We start from the raw sequence: 19,114 nt of genomic DNA, 5'->3' as shown, positions 1-19,114 counted from the left end.
AGAAGTTTCATCTTGGACCAGAGACAGCATTTTAACTAAAATTTTGTCAAAACTGATAACGTTTCTGAAAAACCTTTGCTTTTAAGGAATTGGCATTTTCCAAAGAAACACAGCTGTCCCTGATCAGCTCTTATTGTAAGTTGTAAGCCAGAGGTTTTATGGGCAAGATCTATGGATTACTGCATTATTCACAAGTGGTAAAGCCATGCATAAATTAGGCCTCTAATTCCAATTAAGTGCTAATTTTGTGTATTCCATCAGTTAGGTCTTGGACCGTAGTACATCCTAACATTGTGCCAATAACACTAAGAGCAATGAAGGTGTCATAAGACACATTGTATTAACATCTGTTTTAGTAAAACAGTGCATATGTAACTAGCCAAATTCTATCTTAGATTCAATATTAATGATTAAAAACTGGATGGAAATTACTAGAAAAAGGTTTTTGGACAGAAAGATATTTTTGCTGTCATTAAACATAGCGTAGTATCAGCAGTGTCAGGGATTTTCCTCAAAGGCTTTTGTTTTACCAACATCTTGTTTCCCTTGTCTTCAAACTCCCTCCCATTTTAACCTAAAACCTAAAGACCACCCTTCATCCAAGCCAGCTTAAAGCCAGCTCCAATGCAGCATGAGACACGTCCCTTTTCTCAGGGTTGGGGGCCGAGGAAGTAGACGTTGCGATGGGACACTGCCTTCACCCACGGCACTGTCAGGAGTCAACCAGAGGCCAGCTGCATGTCAACAAGGTGCAGTTTTAAGCAGTACTTCTTGCTTTCCGAGACAACTAATTATTCACCTCTCCGACTGATGTCTGGTGCCAGCATTCCACAAAGTCTTTACTGCATGTCTTTTACAGAAGTCTTTACCAAAGTTTTTACTACAAGCCACTTTTTTGTTATTAAATCACTGAAGAGTTACCATTTTCATTATTTTTTTGGCATGACAGATAGTAGCAAAAGATACTGAGTTCTGCTAAAGCAATATAAAAGGGATAAGATACAAAGCTTAAAGCAAGAAAAAAGTTAAATGAAAGTTGCTCCAGCTATTTTACAGCATATACTACACTTCATTAGTAGGGTTAAAATCAGGAAAAAATATATGACAGCCTTAACTCTGAACTTTGTCCCTTCATTTTTTTTATGAGTAACTGTAGTGTCTTTTTGAGTTGTTTTTTTCTTATTTATGCACACTGAAAATAAAGTTTACTACAGATACAAATTAAAAACTATAAAAGGTAATAGTCAGTTTGTATTTATTCAGAGCAGGCCTTTTTTGAAGATAGTACTTTGTTTAAAACCACTTCTTTTTCCACTCAGAATATAATCTATTTAAAGATTAGTTTGACGGCACAAAACTGCAGACATGACAACACACTAAATATTTGTATGCTCTTTTGCATTTTTAAGGTTTTCTCCAAACTACAGCTGATGAGTTTTGTTTTTACTATGCAAGAAAAGATGGTGGTGTATGCTTTCCAGATTTTCCAAGAAAACAAGTGCGAGGGCCAGCTTCTAACTCCTTGGACCACATGGAAGAATATGACAAAGAGGAAGAGATCAGCAGGTTCATAAAGATAAATGCTGTTTAATCTGAAAACAAACAAACAAACAAACAAACAAACAAAAAACAAAGCCTGTGGTTTTCACAGTGAACCAGCTCAGTCTGTGCTTATGCTCAGCAGCTGTGTTTTCCAGATGGTACTTTCTTTTGTTGCAGCTAGTGTACGTCAAAAGAGAAAGTTACATTAGCTTCAATATTTCAGTAACATTTGATATTTAAGTTACTAATAAGGTGTTAGAATCTTGGTTTGATCCACCCTGTGGATCTCGTTTAGGGTCCACACTGTGGATCATACATCTTTCTAGGATGTCATTTCTACCTGAATTTACCATTACTAAACAACTGTAATAGATTTATTATTAAATTATCTATATTACGATTTTCAATGTATTTCTTCTGTGTATTTTTCATTGTGAAAATAATTAAATTAGATTGTGTAAATAAACTGTCCCATCATAAGTCATTAATGGACTTTCAAAGCCAAATTTTGGCAAATTGTAGAATTGCTGGAACGCACTGTAGAATTTTTATAAATTTTCTCTTTTACCACATTTTACCTATTCCTCTACATTTTAGATTTAAAATGACTTAATTTTCTCTTGTATACAAGAAAAAATTTGCTTGAGTGAAGCATAAATTCATTTTCAGTATTATCTGTGTGCATACATTCAAGGAAACAATTTATTCTGAATTGTATGACTGTGTTTGTACTACCACTACAGAGCAGTCATTTTATCTTTTAGGGACATTGTCGTGTCATGGTTATGAGAAAGAAGAAATTTCTCACTGTTTTTTCCAATTTTTTTTAGAAAACACAAGCACAACTGCTTCTGTATTCAGGAGGTTGTGAGTGGACTAAGGCAGCCTGTTGGAGCAGTACATTGTGGGGATGGATCTCATCGCCTCTTTATACTTGAAAAAGAAGGATATGTGAAGATTTTCAGTCCTGAAGGAGACATAATCAAGGAACCTTTTTTGGATATACACAAGCTTGTTCAAAGTGGAATAAAGGTTGGAATTTTTACTTATCTCTTTCTGTTTATATTTTAGCCTGTATATGGGGAAAAAGGGAAGAAACTTTTTTTCAGAAATTATTTTAATTTACATAATAAAAAGAAGAGTAAGGACAACAGTCACTACAGCTCTATCTGGCAAAGAAATGAAAACTCTTCCTTAATTCACAAGGGGAAAAGATAGCAACTGTCTTCACATTTTTCTCTTTCCCTCCATTTTTTCCTCACTTCAAATTCGGAAGAAACTATGCAACACCAACACCATGTAGCATTATGTTTGTATTTTCACCCTATGTGCTCATTTCTACTGAATTTGGTTGAGTTTCACTGTGATTCCAGTGGGAGCAAGTTTGGGCTGGAGCATCACCTGACCTGCGGGTGCTCGGTGAGGCCCCGGGAGCCAGGGACAGGAGAGGGCCTGGGGAACACTTGAGGATGCCAGGAGAGGCTGCTTGCTCCTTCTTGGCTCAGCCTCAGATGGGAAACAAGCTGTCCTTGATGGGAGGCTGCCATCAAACAGTTCATATTTGAGATGCTCATAAAAAGTCACTGACACTCTAAATTTGAACATGTGGGCAGATTGGTGCAGCAGCATTTGTGATGCTTAATGGCTAGACTGCTCCTGGCTTTCGTGGTCAGGGGTGTGATTGTGAATGGGCAATGATGGGAATCCATGGGAGGGTGGAGGTAAGAAATCAAATCTAGGTATGAGTGACTTCTACTGGAAAACTCCTAAGTTTATTGGCTGATATTTTACTCATGAAATGTCTTAAGTGTTGTTCCATGATGATTTTTTGTCACATTTTAGAGTGGTAATACAAGTAAAATACAAACAACAAATTTAAATTGTAACAAGGTTTTGTGTAGATCAGTCACAATTGGATATCATGGATGAAAGGTATACTGACATACTATTGACACAGTAATTTTAAATAATACTTGTGGCAATCTATATTCAAGATATTTAAAATGCATAGAACATGCTAACTCATTATTTTGTATTTCAGCTATAAGATCACTAAGCTAATTTAAGATAGCCTTTTCTGAGAGAAATGGTTTTGTTCTATGCTGAAACGAGATAAATGAAATATATGACACTTTTTAAAGGAAAAGAAGCAATTCATATGATACTGTGATTTCTTGAACACTTCCCTTTCTGTCTCCTGCCATTATGTCCAGGATACCAAAACAAAAGAGATTCTATGAGGGATCTTTTTCAAAACCAATTTAAAGCTGATTTGTATTTCTTATGTGAAAATTCTGATAGTTTGTGCTTGTGAAAAACTGACGCTGAAACTTTCTGCAGAACTTCTTTCAGTCCCAAATAAACCTTCCTTGAGGAAGCTTTTCCAGCTGGAACTCGGAAGCAAGACTGAATGCAAAACTGATTTTCCATGCTTCTGAATAGGCAATAGCCTAGTTGGGAAGACCCTCAACAGATACCCTCCAATTCAGACACAACTTCTTGTTCTGTTTTAAATCAGTGACCTGATCTTTTTAGTCTCTTTACTACCCTAACCATTATATAATACTCTAAAGTGAATCTGTTTCAACTATAACATTTTGTGTAAATAATGTGATGTTCTTTTAGCTAGAAAGACTAAATCAGTTCCCTTAGATAACAGTCCAGTGCTTAAGGATAATTGTATTGCAGTGTTTAATGCAGGCTGGCAAGGACAGAGGCTTTATGTACTTCACAGATAAGGAGAAAGGGAATGTGCCTAGAAGCAAAACACCAGCTTTTAAATGGAAAGAGGAAAGGAAAAGAATTTGAGGAATTAGTACATTATATAAAATAGTAAATAAATAAACAGAATAAAACAAAAACCACATAACCCAAATGCTAGTTTTAAAACAAGGGTTCTCAAACATTTTTATGTTTATCCCCTGCAGCCTGATTGCTATAATTATTGTCCTTTACCTACAAGGATACAAGACCACTGTGATGAAAGTAACAATTGGTCAGACACTGGAACAGGCTTCCTAGAGAGGTGGTTCAAGCCCCAGGCCAGTCAATGTTCAAGAGGCATTTGGACAATGCCCTCAATGACACGCCTTAACTTTTGGTTGGCTCTGAAGCAGCCAGACAGTTGGACTAGGGGATCATTCTAGGTCCTTTCCAACTGAACTATTCTGCTCTGTTCTGCTCTGTTCTGCTCTGCTCTGTTCTGTTCTATTCTATTCTATTCTATTCTATTCTATTCTATTCTATTCTATTCTATTCTATTCTATTCTATTCTATTCTATTCTATTCTATTCTATTCTATTCTATTCTATTCTATTCTATTCTATTCTATTCCATTCTATTCCATTCCATTCCATTCCATTCCATTCCATTCCATTCCATTCCATTCCATTCCATTCCATTCCATTCCATTCCATTCCAATTATTTTATCAAAATAAAGTCCTTGATGGGAATTTGATTTTATTTGCCTTTTATACAGTTTAAAACTAGAAATTGGTAATGGAGAATACTACGTGGATAGACAATTCTCTAGCTGGCAGTGCTGATAGTCTGCAGCCAGCAATTTACAAAGACACCATGCAAAACATTGCATCCACATGCAAGGTGTGAGAATCACAGAATGTCTCCTCTGTGTCTAGTTGAGCCATGCTTCTAATGTAAGGTAGATTAAGTTGTATGCATACATTTTGCTCAACATGCCTTATTCTTCTCATATAGCAATGCAAGTGAAAAAGTAAAATGAAATTAACAAAGTTTTAGTTGTCAAACTCTGGCCCATATGTTGCAGTGAAATGTTTTGCCAAGGTAACATGTTGTGTTTTTTTTTAATTCTCTGTTCATTTACACACATTCATAGATGTTAATTCAAACATCTAGTCAGTTCCTGTGTAACATCATCCACACAATGTTATTCCTGAATTAACATCAAGACTGTTCACTGAAATAAACAAAAACTCTTCACCTTTTTCCAAAGCTTGGAGCAACGGTGGCAAGACAAGGGAAATTATTCTTTTTCTGTAAAAATATTGAATTAGGACTTTGTGTAATTTTTCTTTTATATCCCATACTAAAAGTAACAGTTTATTTCCATTTTGTACTTGTATCTGAAATACTAACGAATACTTATCTCTACTGACAACAGTCAAATATTTTTTCAAGCTTTCCTAGATATCAGTTGTATCCAGTAAATAAAAATAACAATACAGCTATGGTTGAATGACAGGTAATATAAACTGATACCTCTGGAAAGTGTTTTGGACAGCTATCCCAGGAAGATATTTCTTGTGTTGATAGATGGAGTAAAATAGTGGTGGATGACTTTCTCTTTTTTTTTTTCTGATGTCAAGAGGAAATTTTGGGGTGATAAAATCATTACATTGTCACAGAGCACCAAGTCTGTTGCATCATGATTTTCCAAAGAATATTCTTAAAACTATCTTCAGGCAGATATAAACAAAAATAAGATATATACTTCATAAAATAATCTTGGCCTTTAGTTCTGACCTCATTAACATCACTTCCCTCATCACAGCACTGGCAGTCAGATAAGGAAGGAAAGAGCATACCAGGAAAAGAGGAAGAGAAGGGACTGCATTGTATAGGATTCAGCCATGATACTGTCATAAAATGATGCTATTTTGTCCCTCTAGTGGAACTAATGGTCCCTGTGTTGATGAAATTCATTTGGAGCCCTGATGTAGCTACAAATGAGCTCCATAGGCTTCTTCCCTGGTTTTCGTAACCTAAGCACACAGATAGGATTATCTAGCGCTGTTCCTTGGCAGTTGCTCCTGTGAAGGTGCATTTTAGGAATAGTCCTAATGCTATTCCATGTGAATATAAATGGAAATTAAGTAAGAAGAGCAGCAAAACCTGATGCATGTTTTATTGTTCTATTAGCTTCCAATGATCATTGAAGTCATTGGGATCCCTGCTTAAAAATCATTGTTGCGACAAAACCTATTGGCAGGTGATTCAATTTTTAGAAGTTCAAGTAAAAGAGAAGTGACAATTTTATATGTTGTCAGCATCTCAGAGGAATTAGTGCAAATATGTAGAAGTACTTCGTAAGAGAGATGCCTTGATGATTGTATTTTGTTCTTAATGGATGCCCTACTCAGCAGAAATTAGATGCAGAATCCCTTAAAAAAAAAAAAAGTTCTGAAGCACTAAGAAACAATTCTTCTCTGCACATCTCCCAGTTGCTAATCCTTCTTGACAGCACAGTTACCAGGGATGCCTTTTTGATCTTTTATTTTTCAACTGAGTTGTTGGAACACATGGATGGATCTTAACCAAGAAGTTGCTAATTCAACATCTGTGGCCCTCCCCAACTTATTTTAGGTCACATTGGTTACATAAGTGGTGCACTACATGCAGATGGATTAGGCACTTGGCCAAGTCCCTCCTGTCACTTTCGGCCTCTTCTTCTCTATCTCAAGAATGTGGTGAAAAGGAGGGAGCTGTGTACCTCAGTCTTGCCCCAAAGGTGAGTAAAGACATAAGGGGCATGCACCTGTAACTTGAATCTAGGACATCCATCTGGGCTCAAACATTTAGGAATATATATTCCAGCATAGTAAAGAAAATACTGTCTGATTGCATCACCTGTGCCCACTGACATTGCACACTACCCTCAGTATGTGACATATATGTAGAAGAATAGGATAAGCATTACTTGAAAAAATAACCATACTCTAAGAGTCTGCTTCCTTGATCTGTTGAATTTACTTCACCATTATGTTGTGGTGAAGACAGGTGTTAGTCATACAGCAATATTCTACAGTTGTTCCTTCAAAATTATGTAGGAAAGACAATTTTAATATGAAAACATTATTTTTTTTTTTTCTTTTGGACTGACTTTCACTGCAGTTTTCTTTCTGTCTTAAACTATTCCCAAGTAGAACAGAGGTGTAAAGTTTGAGTGAAAAGCTATTGAATTAATAATGGTAGTACTTCGATTTCACAGGTGTTTAAGGAGGCCTTAACCAGTTCTCAAGAAAAAATCCTGATTATCTGAATATATTGTCAAAAAGTTGAATAAAATAATTAAATGTATCAAGCAAATAGGAATTTAGCCCATAATGCACTCAGCAGAAAAAAAAAAAAAAGTATCAAAATATTTGAAATATTTGAATTTAATGAGATGTAGCAATGCTGAACATATTATTATCAGATCAGTCCCCTTGTACTCTGGATTGTATCTAACTTACAGAAAAGTCCTGAAAAATACCCTAGCAGTTCTCCAAATTTCCATACTCCCGTGGCTGTATTTTACATTATTAGCCATATTATTTCCTTAGAATTGGAAGCCATTAGATCAGTAGACGCCACCATAAAATGTAGCATAACCTATTACATTAATTTTCACTCACTCTCTTGTCTCCTGAGCTCAATAACATATATTGGTCTAAAGTATATTGTTTGGAAAGCATCCAAGTGTGATTTGGCAACAAAAAAGGAAGAGCCTACTGCTTCTCTTAGAAGTCACATGCTGTAATCACTTATCAATATACTTTCTGAAAAGCTACATGCCTTTAGGGCTGTCATTGTAGAGAGCTTTGTCCAGTCATTAAAGCATTTTTGTGGTCCTTCCCTACAATCATTCCACTTTTTCAACATCCTTTTAAAATGAAGGACCTCAAAACCATACACAAGAGCCAAGTTTACATCTCACGACCGCCAATGGTAAGATTAGGTCCCTGTTATCTACTTGGTACTTTCCTATTTATAAATCCACTGACTGAATTAGCTCTTGAAGTACGGTATTTCAGTTGGGCTTCATGTTCATTGCTTGTCATTTCTGATCCTTAAGTAATTTTGAGTATACTGTTACTGTTGTTGCCTGTAACTGTAGATGTGTTGTTCTGGCGTGTATCTGCTGTCTGTGGGGTCATAGATTATACAGCCAGCAAGGAGGGCTGCAATTTGTTGGCCTTTGCAGACGTGGTTCCTAGAGTAGAAACCCTTGCAAAATGGGGTAAAAACTTAAAACTGCCCTTATGGAACTACCACTTTTACTTGTGTAGAGATTTTTTTTTCTCTCTTGAACTAGTGAAGTGTTCATAGTTCATCTCATGGACACGTTGTGATAAATGGCAAAGCCAGGAAGGAAAGGGCAGGGCAGGGGAGGGAAGGGAAGGGAAAAGGGACAGAAAATCTCAGTGAAATAGGATTGAAGATTGATGTTAAGAATACTTGACTCCTTGACTTGTCACCTTCTCTGCTCTAAGACTATGGTTTTCCTTGTCACAAGCACTTAATTTTTAACAGAAACTTCCCCTAAATCCTAAGCCACATTAACCTTTTTATTTCATCTTACTTTCAAATAATCAGTAAAATTAACTTTATGTGTTTTTTTTTAATCTCCAAAGTTTTTAAAATGCTATATTCCTATATAATTCCTTGTAAACATTTTAACACCCAATTCTCTTTACAATGAAAATATATATAAATATCAACAACCATTATTTTAAGTGTATGCACATGCATAGCAAGCTTCTGAGTAACAGTCTCAAGAACAGTTATAAGTAAGATATATTCCTTACTGTATGTTAGTTAGTTTTTATATCAGAGCACAAGTACTTGCAGTCCTACAAAGTCTTACTCATAAGTGATCCAGTGATTCAGACAGGAATTGTCTATGAGTGGGTATACAGGAAAGGATTTTCAAGGTGATGCAATGAGGAGTGGCATGGAACACGCAGTAAACCCATTTTCCACCCATAACAATTTTCAGTGACAGTATAAGACTATCATAGTAGACCTTCAGGTATTACATATGCTGTGATGCTACAACATCAGTTATTCCTGAGCTTCTCAGGGTGAAATGAGTACCTTGTCACCATAGGCAGCTTTTTGCAGGAATGCAGGATTAGTAGTGAAACTTTTACTATGCCTTCAAGTGTGTTTGCATCACAACATAACTTTTAATTACATAATTACACATTACTCAGATCACTCAGTATAAAATGCAAATTAAAATATAGAAAAGAAAATACTACTACCTCCAGCACTGACACAACATATTTCATGGAGCTTACGATAGGTTGCACTGCCTCTGCAGTGAGGAGTGCTGCTACAGAAAACTACAAGAAACCAGTGATAAAATCTATTTAAACCTTAGTGTGTGAATAGAATCAGATTGACTGTGTTATTTAGTAAATTCTATGCTCAATTTTATCATTTCTAAAGCCTCCTACACATTCCTCTTGACAGTGGATATATACAATTTTTCATCATGTTGCTGCACAAACCTCACTTAGCACATACGTTGTCCATCAATATAGACAGAATTTATGTTACTGACAAAAGACACAATTCGTAGTAATCCTCCCTTGTACATACGGTAATTTTAATGAATTTATTTTCTTCTGAATTCTTGTGTGGATTAGGATGAAATCAATGAACCTTTCTTAAGCTTCATCTTTGCCTTGACACCACAGAACAAACTGGGCTCTGCTTCATTAAGCAATAGTTTATACTCCTGGCAAAGGTTATGTTCTGCCGTCTGTTCCTTGGAGAGCTAAATTTATAGTGGCTACTAAATTTGTGACCAATTACTTTCAAATAGGGGATTATTTTGGTGCATGGAGTCGAAAGGGTGTATTTCTCTCCAGACTTTAGGATTGTGAGTAGAATTGGGAGATCCTGTCTAAATTTCTTCCTTTTGCAACCTAGTGGGCCTGCAACTCTTCAGAGTTATTCAGAAGCATTATCTATGAAAACTCTGGAAAGTAAACCCACTTTGGTCTACCAGACCAAGCTCACATCTCTCTGCAAAGAATATGGATAGTCTTCTAAAATAATAATGTTATAGTATAGAATATAAATATGACATATCCCGTTATAGACAGCATAAGATTTAATTTTCATTTCATTCTAGAATTAATTCCACCTATGCTAAGTGTAAATTCTATTTGCTGTCTTTTTCCTGTACTCCTAACAGAGAATAATTAAATAGTAAGTCAGTTTAAGATATGTGAGTAGGCCCAGGCAGAGTGGCAAAGGAAATAATATTATTGGCATAGAAGAATGGTAAGTTCTGGGGTATTCTTTGGTTTCTTGGAACTCCTATTTCAGAGTAATGTAATGGCAGACTCTGGAATGTCTTTGGTGAGAAGCTGAAATGCTGTGTTGTACATGGTGCTGCTTTTCTTCTGAGGTTAGGCAAAAAATGACATGGCAATCAATATACACCTCAATTTTCCACTAGGAGACTGCAGGTTGGGAAGTGATGAAGGCTGTTCTTCAGCACAGGACTTATATGTGAAGTCATCTGGGGTCACAGGACACAGCAGTTTCTCATTCATTCAAGAGGCCAGAACAGATTCGGCCAGACTTGCAACACACAGACAGCATGTCTGTGGCCACACCTCATCTGTGACCTGCCCACTAGGAATCACACAATTAGTTGGTTTTAAATGTGTTGCCATAATTTGGGTAGAAAGCTAGGAAACAAATAACAGTTAAGTTGTACATATGCCCAAATTTCAAAGTAAAGGACATTTTACAACAAGCCAAAACCAATGTCCTTGTTTATGATGACCTTAAACTATTAATGAAATAGTCACAATGCACACAGCACAACACTTAACAGCCTGCACGAGAATTCAGCCTTCTCCATTAAAAGGATTTTTTTTCTTTATTAGTCATAAGTCCTTTTTATAATTACGATTTTTGAGAGGCTGATAATGCTTTTGTGAGGACTTAATGTACTTCCACTGCATTCAGAAACTGTAAAATACAGTCAGTGTTTTAACTGAGGACTGCATAATGACAGTGAAATATGCCTGGATTTCCCATTAACCATTTGTAGATTTTGGTTCTAATCCTAAAGGGCGCACAATAGTCCTTTGAAAGAGGCCGTATCTTATCATGATATAGCTATGTTGCCTGCAAAGAAAATAAAGATTCTTAAAATTCTGTAAAGCATGTGCCAAATGCTCTACAGGCGTCTATTTTTGTGTGAGAGAATGAACGAGATAACCATACCCAAGCTAGCAGTTGTGGAACAGTGCAGCAGTGACTCTCAGGTTGTAAGCTGACCAGATGAAGAATTGCCAGTTTATTCTAAGGAAACTTGAATCAACAAAACATAATTGTTTCTGTTGATTTTGGGTAGCGTGTCTTAGATTTGAGGAGCTAAGAGGGGAAAGAAGATAATACTTTATCATTTTACATGCACATGTGTAGATTTTAATGTTCTGTGTTTCCTTGAGAGGAATCCCATGGTGCCAATTAACCTAACTTATTCCAAAACAATTCTCTGTTTGGAAAGAATAATTTTCATTGTGGGTGTTCCATGAAACTGTATGCCTCATACCCTGTTATTACTGAGATGTGTGTAGTGCAATTGAGAGTGCCAGTTTCTTTTCCATGCACTGTATAGATTATAGCTGTATCCCACACACAGTGCTAGATAATCCCTACTTTAATTTTGTTATGTGTACAAATCCTTTTTGAACATTTAGCGGTTTTAAAAATGTAAAAATCCATCATCTTTTGAAACTGCATTTGTTAAAACCAAAAGCTGAATTTAGAAGTGATCAAAACCAATGAGAAACATGGTAATTATCTAATTAAAAGAAAATTATTGCGTTTGCTGAAATGTAACAAGCAGATCATGATATCCAACACAAAATGGCAAAGAAGGAATAAAGTTACGCAGAAAATTCCGTGGTTTTTAGCCAACACAGTTTCAACCACATGTTTTTCTTTAATGGGAGGAGGCTTAACAGTCCACTAAGGCTCCAAAATTCATCATCCCTTTAAGCTCTTGGACACCCCAAATTCTGTAATGAGGTCCTAGAATACAGATTGGAGCTCTCAGAAACAGTACCCAGTGTCCTTGGGACTTCTGTGTACCTTCCTGTCCATCAGAGCTATGTGATTCCCTCTGGTGTTATATCCCTTGTACTGTGCCTTATAGAAAACAGGTCATTTCTTTGTCTTCAAAGAGAACCAGAATTGAATAAAATACATGCTTTCATAGTTAATACAGCCCAACTGCTCTGCCTACATGTACTTCCCCCAGATGCCACAGAACAATTTTCCTCTATATCCTCTTACACGTTTTCTCACAAGCTTTTAAGTCCTATTCCTTAGACAGGATCAGCAAGTTGGATTGCAGGAGGAACACTTCCTTCAGTGGATCACTGCTATATTATCATGTTTTCCACCCATTTTATCCCCTTTGCAGTTAAAATTGGACAAAGTGATCTGTCCTTAATTTAATGGTTTGTATATAATTTTAGTTTTAAAAAACAGTCAGAACTAATTTTTCCCATTACTGAAAAAAAAAATCCTCCAAAAGATGAAACTACTTAGTAGCTGACACTTATTTTTGTCAGCCCTGTCAGTGTCTGCCTGTATTCTCATATTGCTGGAATTTTAAAAGAAATTATTCCATAAATCTCAATAAAGTAATATTCTCTCTTAGATTTAATTTGGAAAATGGAATATACGATCTGTGGGAGAGAGGTCTGCAAAATACTTTCAACCATTTGTTTTTAATTTACAGCAGATAGTTTTTAAAACCTTGATCTATCTTCACTGGCATTGAATCTCAGTCCCTACAGCTGAATTGCAACAACTTTAATTTATGTAATAATCATTACTTCTATGCTAACTGAATGCCCTGAAAGAGGGAGTAGTTCACCAAAGGCTTTTATATTTTGTCATTCCTAAAAAATCTGTGAATTTCTATCAGCTAGATTCTCAACAGCCCAGAGACAACATACCAGAAGTGCTAATAGATGAATGGATCTGAGTCACATTGGTAGTATGAAGAAGAGAGATTTTTTTTAGTATCAGACTACATAAGAAAATTAGTACTTACTTAAACTTGAAGTACCCATATAATTTTTGGAAGTGTAATCAGTTTTCATAAGGAACCATGTTAGTAGGAAGTTAGCTCCTTTAAGGTCATCATTTCAAGCTCTTCCTTAAAGAAAACATATGCCTCTCCCTTACATTTTGAATGCTTAATTGTGCATTATAAATGTAAATAATATTGTACACTTCATAGGAGCCTAGCTGAAGATGTAACAAAGCACTATTGACTGCTTATCAGGTATAAAACATAGTTGAGGTACATTAATGCAGGCAACAAAACCTTGAATGCTTTACAGATCTAGCTAAATAGAATTTCAGATGAGAAGAAAGGCAATGCACAATGTTGGTAGTTCCATTACTGCTATTTTCCTCCCCTGTTACTGTCTTACAGGATATGATGGGACAATATTGCTACAGTGACTGTTTGAGGGAAAGAGCAAGAAATCAGTGTTCTAATCTAAAAAGCATGTGTGTGCATGTGTAAGTAAGTCAGTAAGATCAAATAAAACTTAACAAGCCACCTATGAGATTACACAAATTTGCCCCTACAGTTACTTACAGGTCACTGAAACAGTATACAGCCCTGCCAAACAGAGTGAAGTTCCAAATGTTGTTTCAAAAGTTTGAAGCAACAGGCAAATCCCAAAGCAGCAAATATTAGGGAGCTGCCTAATAGAAACTGGTCTCTTGTCAGTTTTTACCCCCTCCGCTAGTCTGCCCCTTGCAAGGGTAAATTGGAACCAGTTGGCAGCCGGTAGCCATGTTTCTCCGAAGGTCTTTGTGGCAGGGATGGCAGGGAAGATTAAAATGGATAAATCCCCTATATTTCTGAATGTAAAAGAAAAAAAAAAAAAAAGGCAATCAGTTAATTTAGAAGTAAATTAAGTGCTTGAAGAAGAAGCATTCAAAACTATGTTTTTGTTGTAGTTTAATATGCCAGTATTTTGCAACTTGCAGCATTTTGCATTTCTTCTAGGGATACCTTCTCCTTATGAATTGCATAGAACTTATAATAATTTCACTTATGAAATAATGTGTTAAATATATGTTGTGCAGTTGAAAGAACAAACGGAGCATAGTTAAGTGTAATTAATATAAGACTATTTTGTACAAAATCTGTATGCATTTTATCAATTTGCATGAAATTAGTTGTACTTTACTCTCTGCATAAATATTTCAACTTCCAGGAACAAGTATTCCAAGTGAAAAACACCGACAAATGACTAAGGGAAATTAGTTTAATTAGCTACTTACTACCTAGTAGCTTTTGAATCTCTTTATATGAATGGTTTAAAAAATGCATGAAAGAAACTACTACTCTACTATCAGTTGTAGAGCTATTAAAAGGTAAAAAGTTATCTTTTTATAAGATCTGAGAATTTCTACCTTTGTTCAATGAAAAAAAAAAAGAACCTTTAACAACTGGTGAACAATTTAGAAGGCAAAATTAGACACAATTAACTAGAATCCTTAGTACAGAATTTGATTTCTTTCTTAGGTGCTGTAATTCATAAAAATACCAATTTTATTGTTTTCATAACAAATGAAGAGAATATCTGATTCACGTGTTTTATATAATAGATATGTACTAAAGGAAAGGTTTTGGAAACAAAAAGGAAAAAAAAACTCCAAAAACGAAGCACCAGATTTCAAAACAGACTCTGCAATGTACCAATTTGTTAGCAAATATATATTTAGCAGTAAACAGTGACAAAACAGAGAGTACAAAAGACATTTCTTGTATTATAGTATCACTCTGTCTGAAGCATTTGGAGAAGCTCCTAGGGCTGGACTGCATAAAACTTACACTTCTTCCATTATGTTTCCTTGGGTTTTGTGTTAATTGTTCTGTCCATTTGCAAAAAGTAGAATAGAGCTTTCTTAATGCTGTTCTCAACTACACAATTCTTCATTTGATCAAAAACTGGTGGAATTAGGGTTTGTGTTTAACTGATTAAAGGTCCAAGCCATGATACTCTGTGTTTCAGTTCTAGCTGTTTGAAACTTTATCGTCTTAATTTTGAAACTGAACATACACTGTGTTGTTCTAATTGCACTGGCTTTTTGAAAAGAACTTTGTACTGGATTCAGCCAAGTTAAAGGGTTTCCAAGATCATGGTCTTGGCTCAGGATAAATGGAGCCAATGAGCTAAACAAATTCCTGCTTTCTTAGTTCTTATAGTACTAGAAAAATGGAAAGAGTGGAATACTTTTACTGCTTTATAAAAGTGAAACAATCCTGGAAACTGCAAAAAAATTTAAGTTAACGGTGTTTATGTCAGCAAGACACACCAATTCAGAAATTATTTTTAGCTTTCTTTGGAAACATGAACCACAAGTTACAATATTAATGAAGCAAACAATTCTCACTTGGCAAATCTAAGTAAAGGTTACATTTAAGAGTAATCACATTTGGACTTAAAACAATAAAGAAATTTAGTCTATTACAAATAGTAGTGTTCATGTAACATGTAATAGTAATAGCTGTCTCATACTGTGCTGAATGAGAATACACATCTCTCAACTTCTGTTACTGAGAATGCTTTTCTAATGAGTGAGATTTTAAAATTGGGATTGAAATAAATGAGTAATGGAAAAAAAGAAAAGGGACTTCTAATCAGGAAAACAGTGTACATTCTTTCAAAGTCATGTTTATAAGTTCAGAGAAGCAGTGGATCTAGTTCAAAGACAAACCATATTTCAATCTGCTATTCAGAATTACCATATAGTTCATTTCCAACTTTTGTTTACAGCTGAATCTTCTCCTAACAACAACTGATTACTTGAGATACATTGCTGGACACTGTAATGTGCTTTCAGTTGTAAGGTGTCACAATTTCTATTTACTACAGATCTTGAAATCATTGATTTACAGTTTGGGTTTCAGGTTTACGCAGGAAAAAAATAATAACATAATGAACCAACAGCTGCTTCAATGGGATTAGGCTCTCAGAATCAGTAGTTTGTATGTGTTGACTTTAAATAATCAGAGGATATTTAATCTGTAAGCATTCATGCTGAACAAACCTGAATTTCAACACCGAGTTAGATGTGTAACTGACCTACTGAATATACAAATTGATTCATGCACACGGAACAAATTCTGAATTTACAAAACTCTGTGTGGTTTCACTGACAATTAAGCCCTTTAGACTTTATGCACTCTTAAAAGTGTGTTGAATAAACAAATATTTCCTGGTGACTTGTTCATGTATATCACAGGCACATTTTTTTAGCCTTCTCAGTATATTACTGGAATAACATGTAGACACCAAAGACAATCATTTGTTACAAAAATTCTTGAAATACTGAAAGGGAGAATCTACTCTTGATGCAAGTCTTGAGTAAATATATGAGTTGATTCAGGAAGTTAACGTGGTTGAGCCACTAAATAAAAGTGACCATAATATAATTAACTTCAACATCCTCCCGTGGGATCCTACCATGAGGTAATAATATTACAGTACTTTTCAAAAAAGGAAGATTTTTATATTGAGGAAGTTAGAAATAGCCTGAAGGGGAAAGTTAGGAAATTAAAATCCGTGGAAGCAGCATGGAGGTTGTTTAAAAGTACCTTATTAGACTCAGAGAAAGTATGTATATACTGGAACAATTAGGAATCAAGAAGGTGAGAAATATAGCAAGGTACAAGGGAATGTTCAGGCCCCCCAAAAATAATAATCCTATAATAAAATGGAAATCCAACTCAAGCGACACTAATAGAGCGGAATATAAATTAAGAACACCAGAGTAAGGGTTATATCCTGCCATTGTTTCACGGGCAAAGTAAGTAGGAGTTTCCCATAAACATTTATGGTAGAACAACATTCTGAGGTTTGAGAGGAAATTTAAAGAACAAATGGGGAAAAATATAAAGAAATTTTTAATAAATTGTGATAAAAGAAGAACTTCCTTAACCTAGATGATGGTCTTTGGCAGAGGGTAGTTAACTAGACTAACAAAGTATAAAAGCAAAAGATAAAGCTGGATTTCCTTGCATAAGAGAGACTGGGAAAGACAAACCCTATAGTTTGTGTTTAACGTTTTCTGTTTCTCTACCTGTGGGATGACAAGAAAAGAGAGAGAGAGAAGTGGTGGAAAACACTCAAAAAATAAGTGCTGTAAAGGAAATGAAAATTGAAAATCAGAGCAGTTGAGATAACAAAGTTGTACTAATTATTTTTATAAAAAATAACCAATATCTGTGAGGTTGGCTAAAAAGAGCTCTGAAGATCATCTTGTAGACTACAAAGAAATGAGAACCTAGAAAAACCCTACGTGAGAAAAAATAAGGGAATTGTAAAATTAAGTCATAAAAGCATCTTAAGTGTTAATTTGCTGCCACAAACATAATTCCGTCAAAGAATTAGTAAGATAATGAAGAATAACGTAGTTTAGATTTTTACAAGTTTTTATACAGTGTCTCTGAAGAAAGTAGTATAAGAACTTGCTAGTCATAGTATAAAAACTTAAACCTGTTATGATTCAGAATGCATTCAGGAAGAACAGCTCTATACTAATGCCTCACACAGACCTCCAGAATTGGCATACCAACAAATTAGGAGGTGAAAAACAAATAGAGGAAATAAATGACAGATATCTTGGAAATAATTAAAAAATGCATAATCAAGGATTCTTTTTCTAGAAAATCAGGTAGTACTTCTCAGTATGCTTACTAATGATTTGAAGAGTTCATGATTAACTAGGTGGCAGAATTTGCTGGTGATACAAGTTTAGTATACATTGGTAAGAAGTCTAGAGAAATTTTATAAATCTAGGTCATGAAATGCAACACTACATTCAGTATAACGTACCTCAGGAAGAATCTTTAAACACACACAGAGTTCTCACCTTATTGTATTCACTACTGAAAAACACTTGAGAAGCATGAATGACAACTCAGGGTAGCTACCCAACTACAAAAAAAAGCAGTTATTAAGCGGTATAAAGTAGGGTTTGAAGTACTTTGGAGAATGAACACTGTCACTACACAATCCAGCAGCATCCTCAGGAGTTCAGCAAGACTCAGTAAGTTAGTTAGGGTTAAAAAGGGTTCTTGTTTAATGCATATAAAAATATAATTTAGAAAAAAAAAATAATAAGATCTACCAGAAATGGGTGAAGTAATGAATTTCAGAGAAGGCAATATTGCCTTTTTATTGCCTTTTTATTCTCACTTTCACTGATGAAAAGTTTAACAAATGGAAATGTCACTGATAAAAGGAATGACACTTAAGCAACATAATCACTTTTCTGTTAAATGCTGCTGCTTTGATAGTTTTGATTCAACACCAATTAATGAAGGATTCGCTTTTAGCTTTCTTACTATCATAATTTACTGTCCAGTTGTCTAAAAAAAATACAGTGGCCATTGTAGGCTTCCTGTTAGGGAATCAGGTCATATGTCAATAAAAAAATTCTACGATTCTATAAAAACTGGGTGCAAGGAGGTCCTAGCTCTGCTAGTATCACAGTCTATACAACTATCAATCACCTTTAATATGTGCTTCAGATTCCTTGTCTGGAAATATCCTCCTGTTAATGTTTCTTTTTCTTTTTTTTTTTTTTTTCTGTGGGGAACAAAACTAAGACCTCTCAAAATTATCTTTTATGAGAAACTCTGAATATTCTGCAAAGCTGGGTGACTTGGGAACTCATTTAGGCTGCCAGACCCACATCTAAAGTCTGCATTATATGAGGGTTAGATGCAACAGTAAGCATTTCCAAGGCTATCAA

The 19,114-nt window shown here is 35.2% G+C and overlaps 2 protein-coding genes across 7 annotated transcripts in view; one reads left to right on the top strand and one right to left on the bottom strand.

Annotated features, from left to right (window-relative positions):
- The window catches only part of ANAPC10 (anaphase promoting complex subunit 10), a 338,817-nt gene that overhangs the window by 184,783 nt on the left and 134,920 nt on the right, over positions 1-19,114 (bottom strand). The gene's annotated exons all lie outside the window — the stretch shown is intronic.
- The window catches only part of HHIP (hedgehog interacting protein), a 79,935-nt gene that overhangs the window by 13,418 nt on the left and 47,403 nt on the right, over positions 1-19,114 (top strand). For all 3 annotated transcript variants that reach the window (XM_083834685.1, XM_083834684.1, XM_083834686.1), the window contains exons 3-4: positions 1,410-1,566; positions 2,373-2,574. In XM_083834685.1, coding sequence (XP_083690811.1) covers positions 1,410-1,566; positions 2,373-2,574 — 359 coding nt within the window. The remainder of the gene's footprint in view (positions 1-1,409; positions 1,567-2,372; positions 2,575-19,114) is intronic.

The sequence above is a fragment of the Anser anser genome, assembly GCF_964211835.1.
Source record: "Anser anser genome assembly, chromosome: 4".
Classification (NCBI taxonomy): domain Eukaryota; kingdom Metazoa; phylum Chordata; class Aves; order Anseriformes; family Anatidae; genus Anser; species Anser anser.
This window is presented reverse-complemented; position numbering and strand designations above follow the sequence as displayed.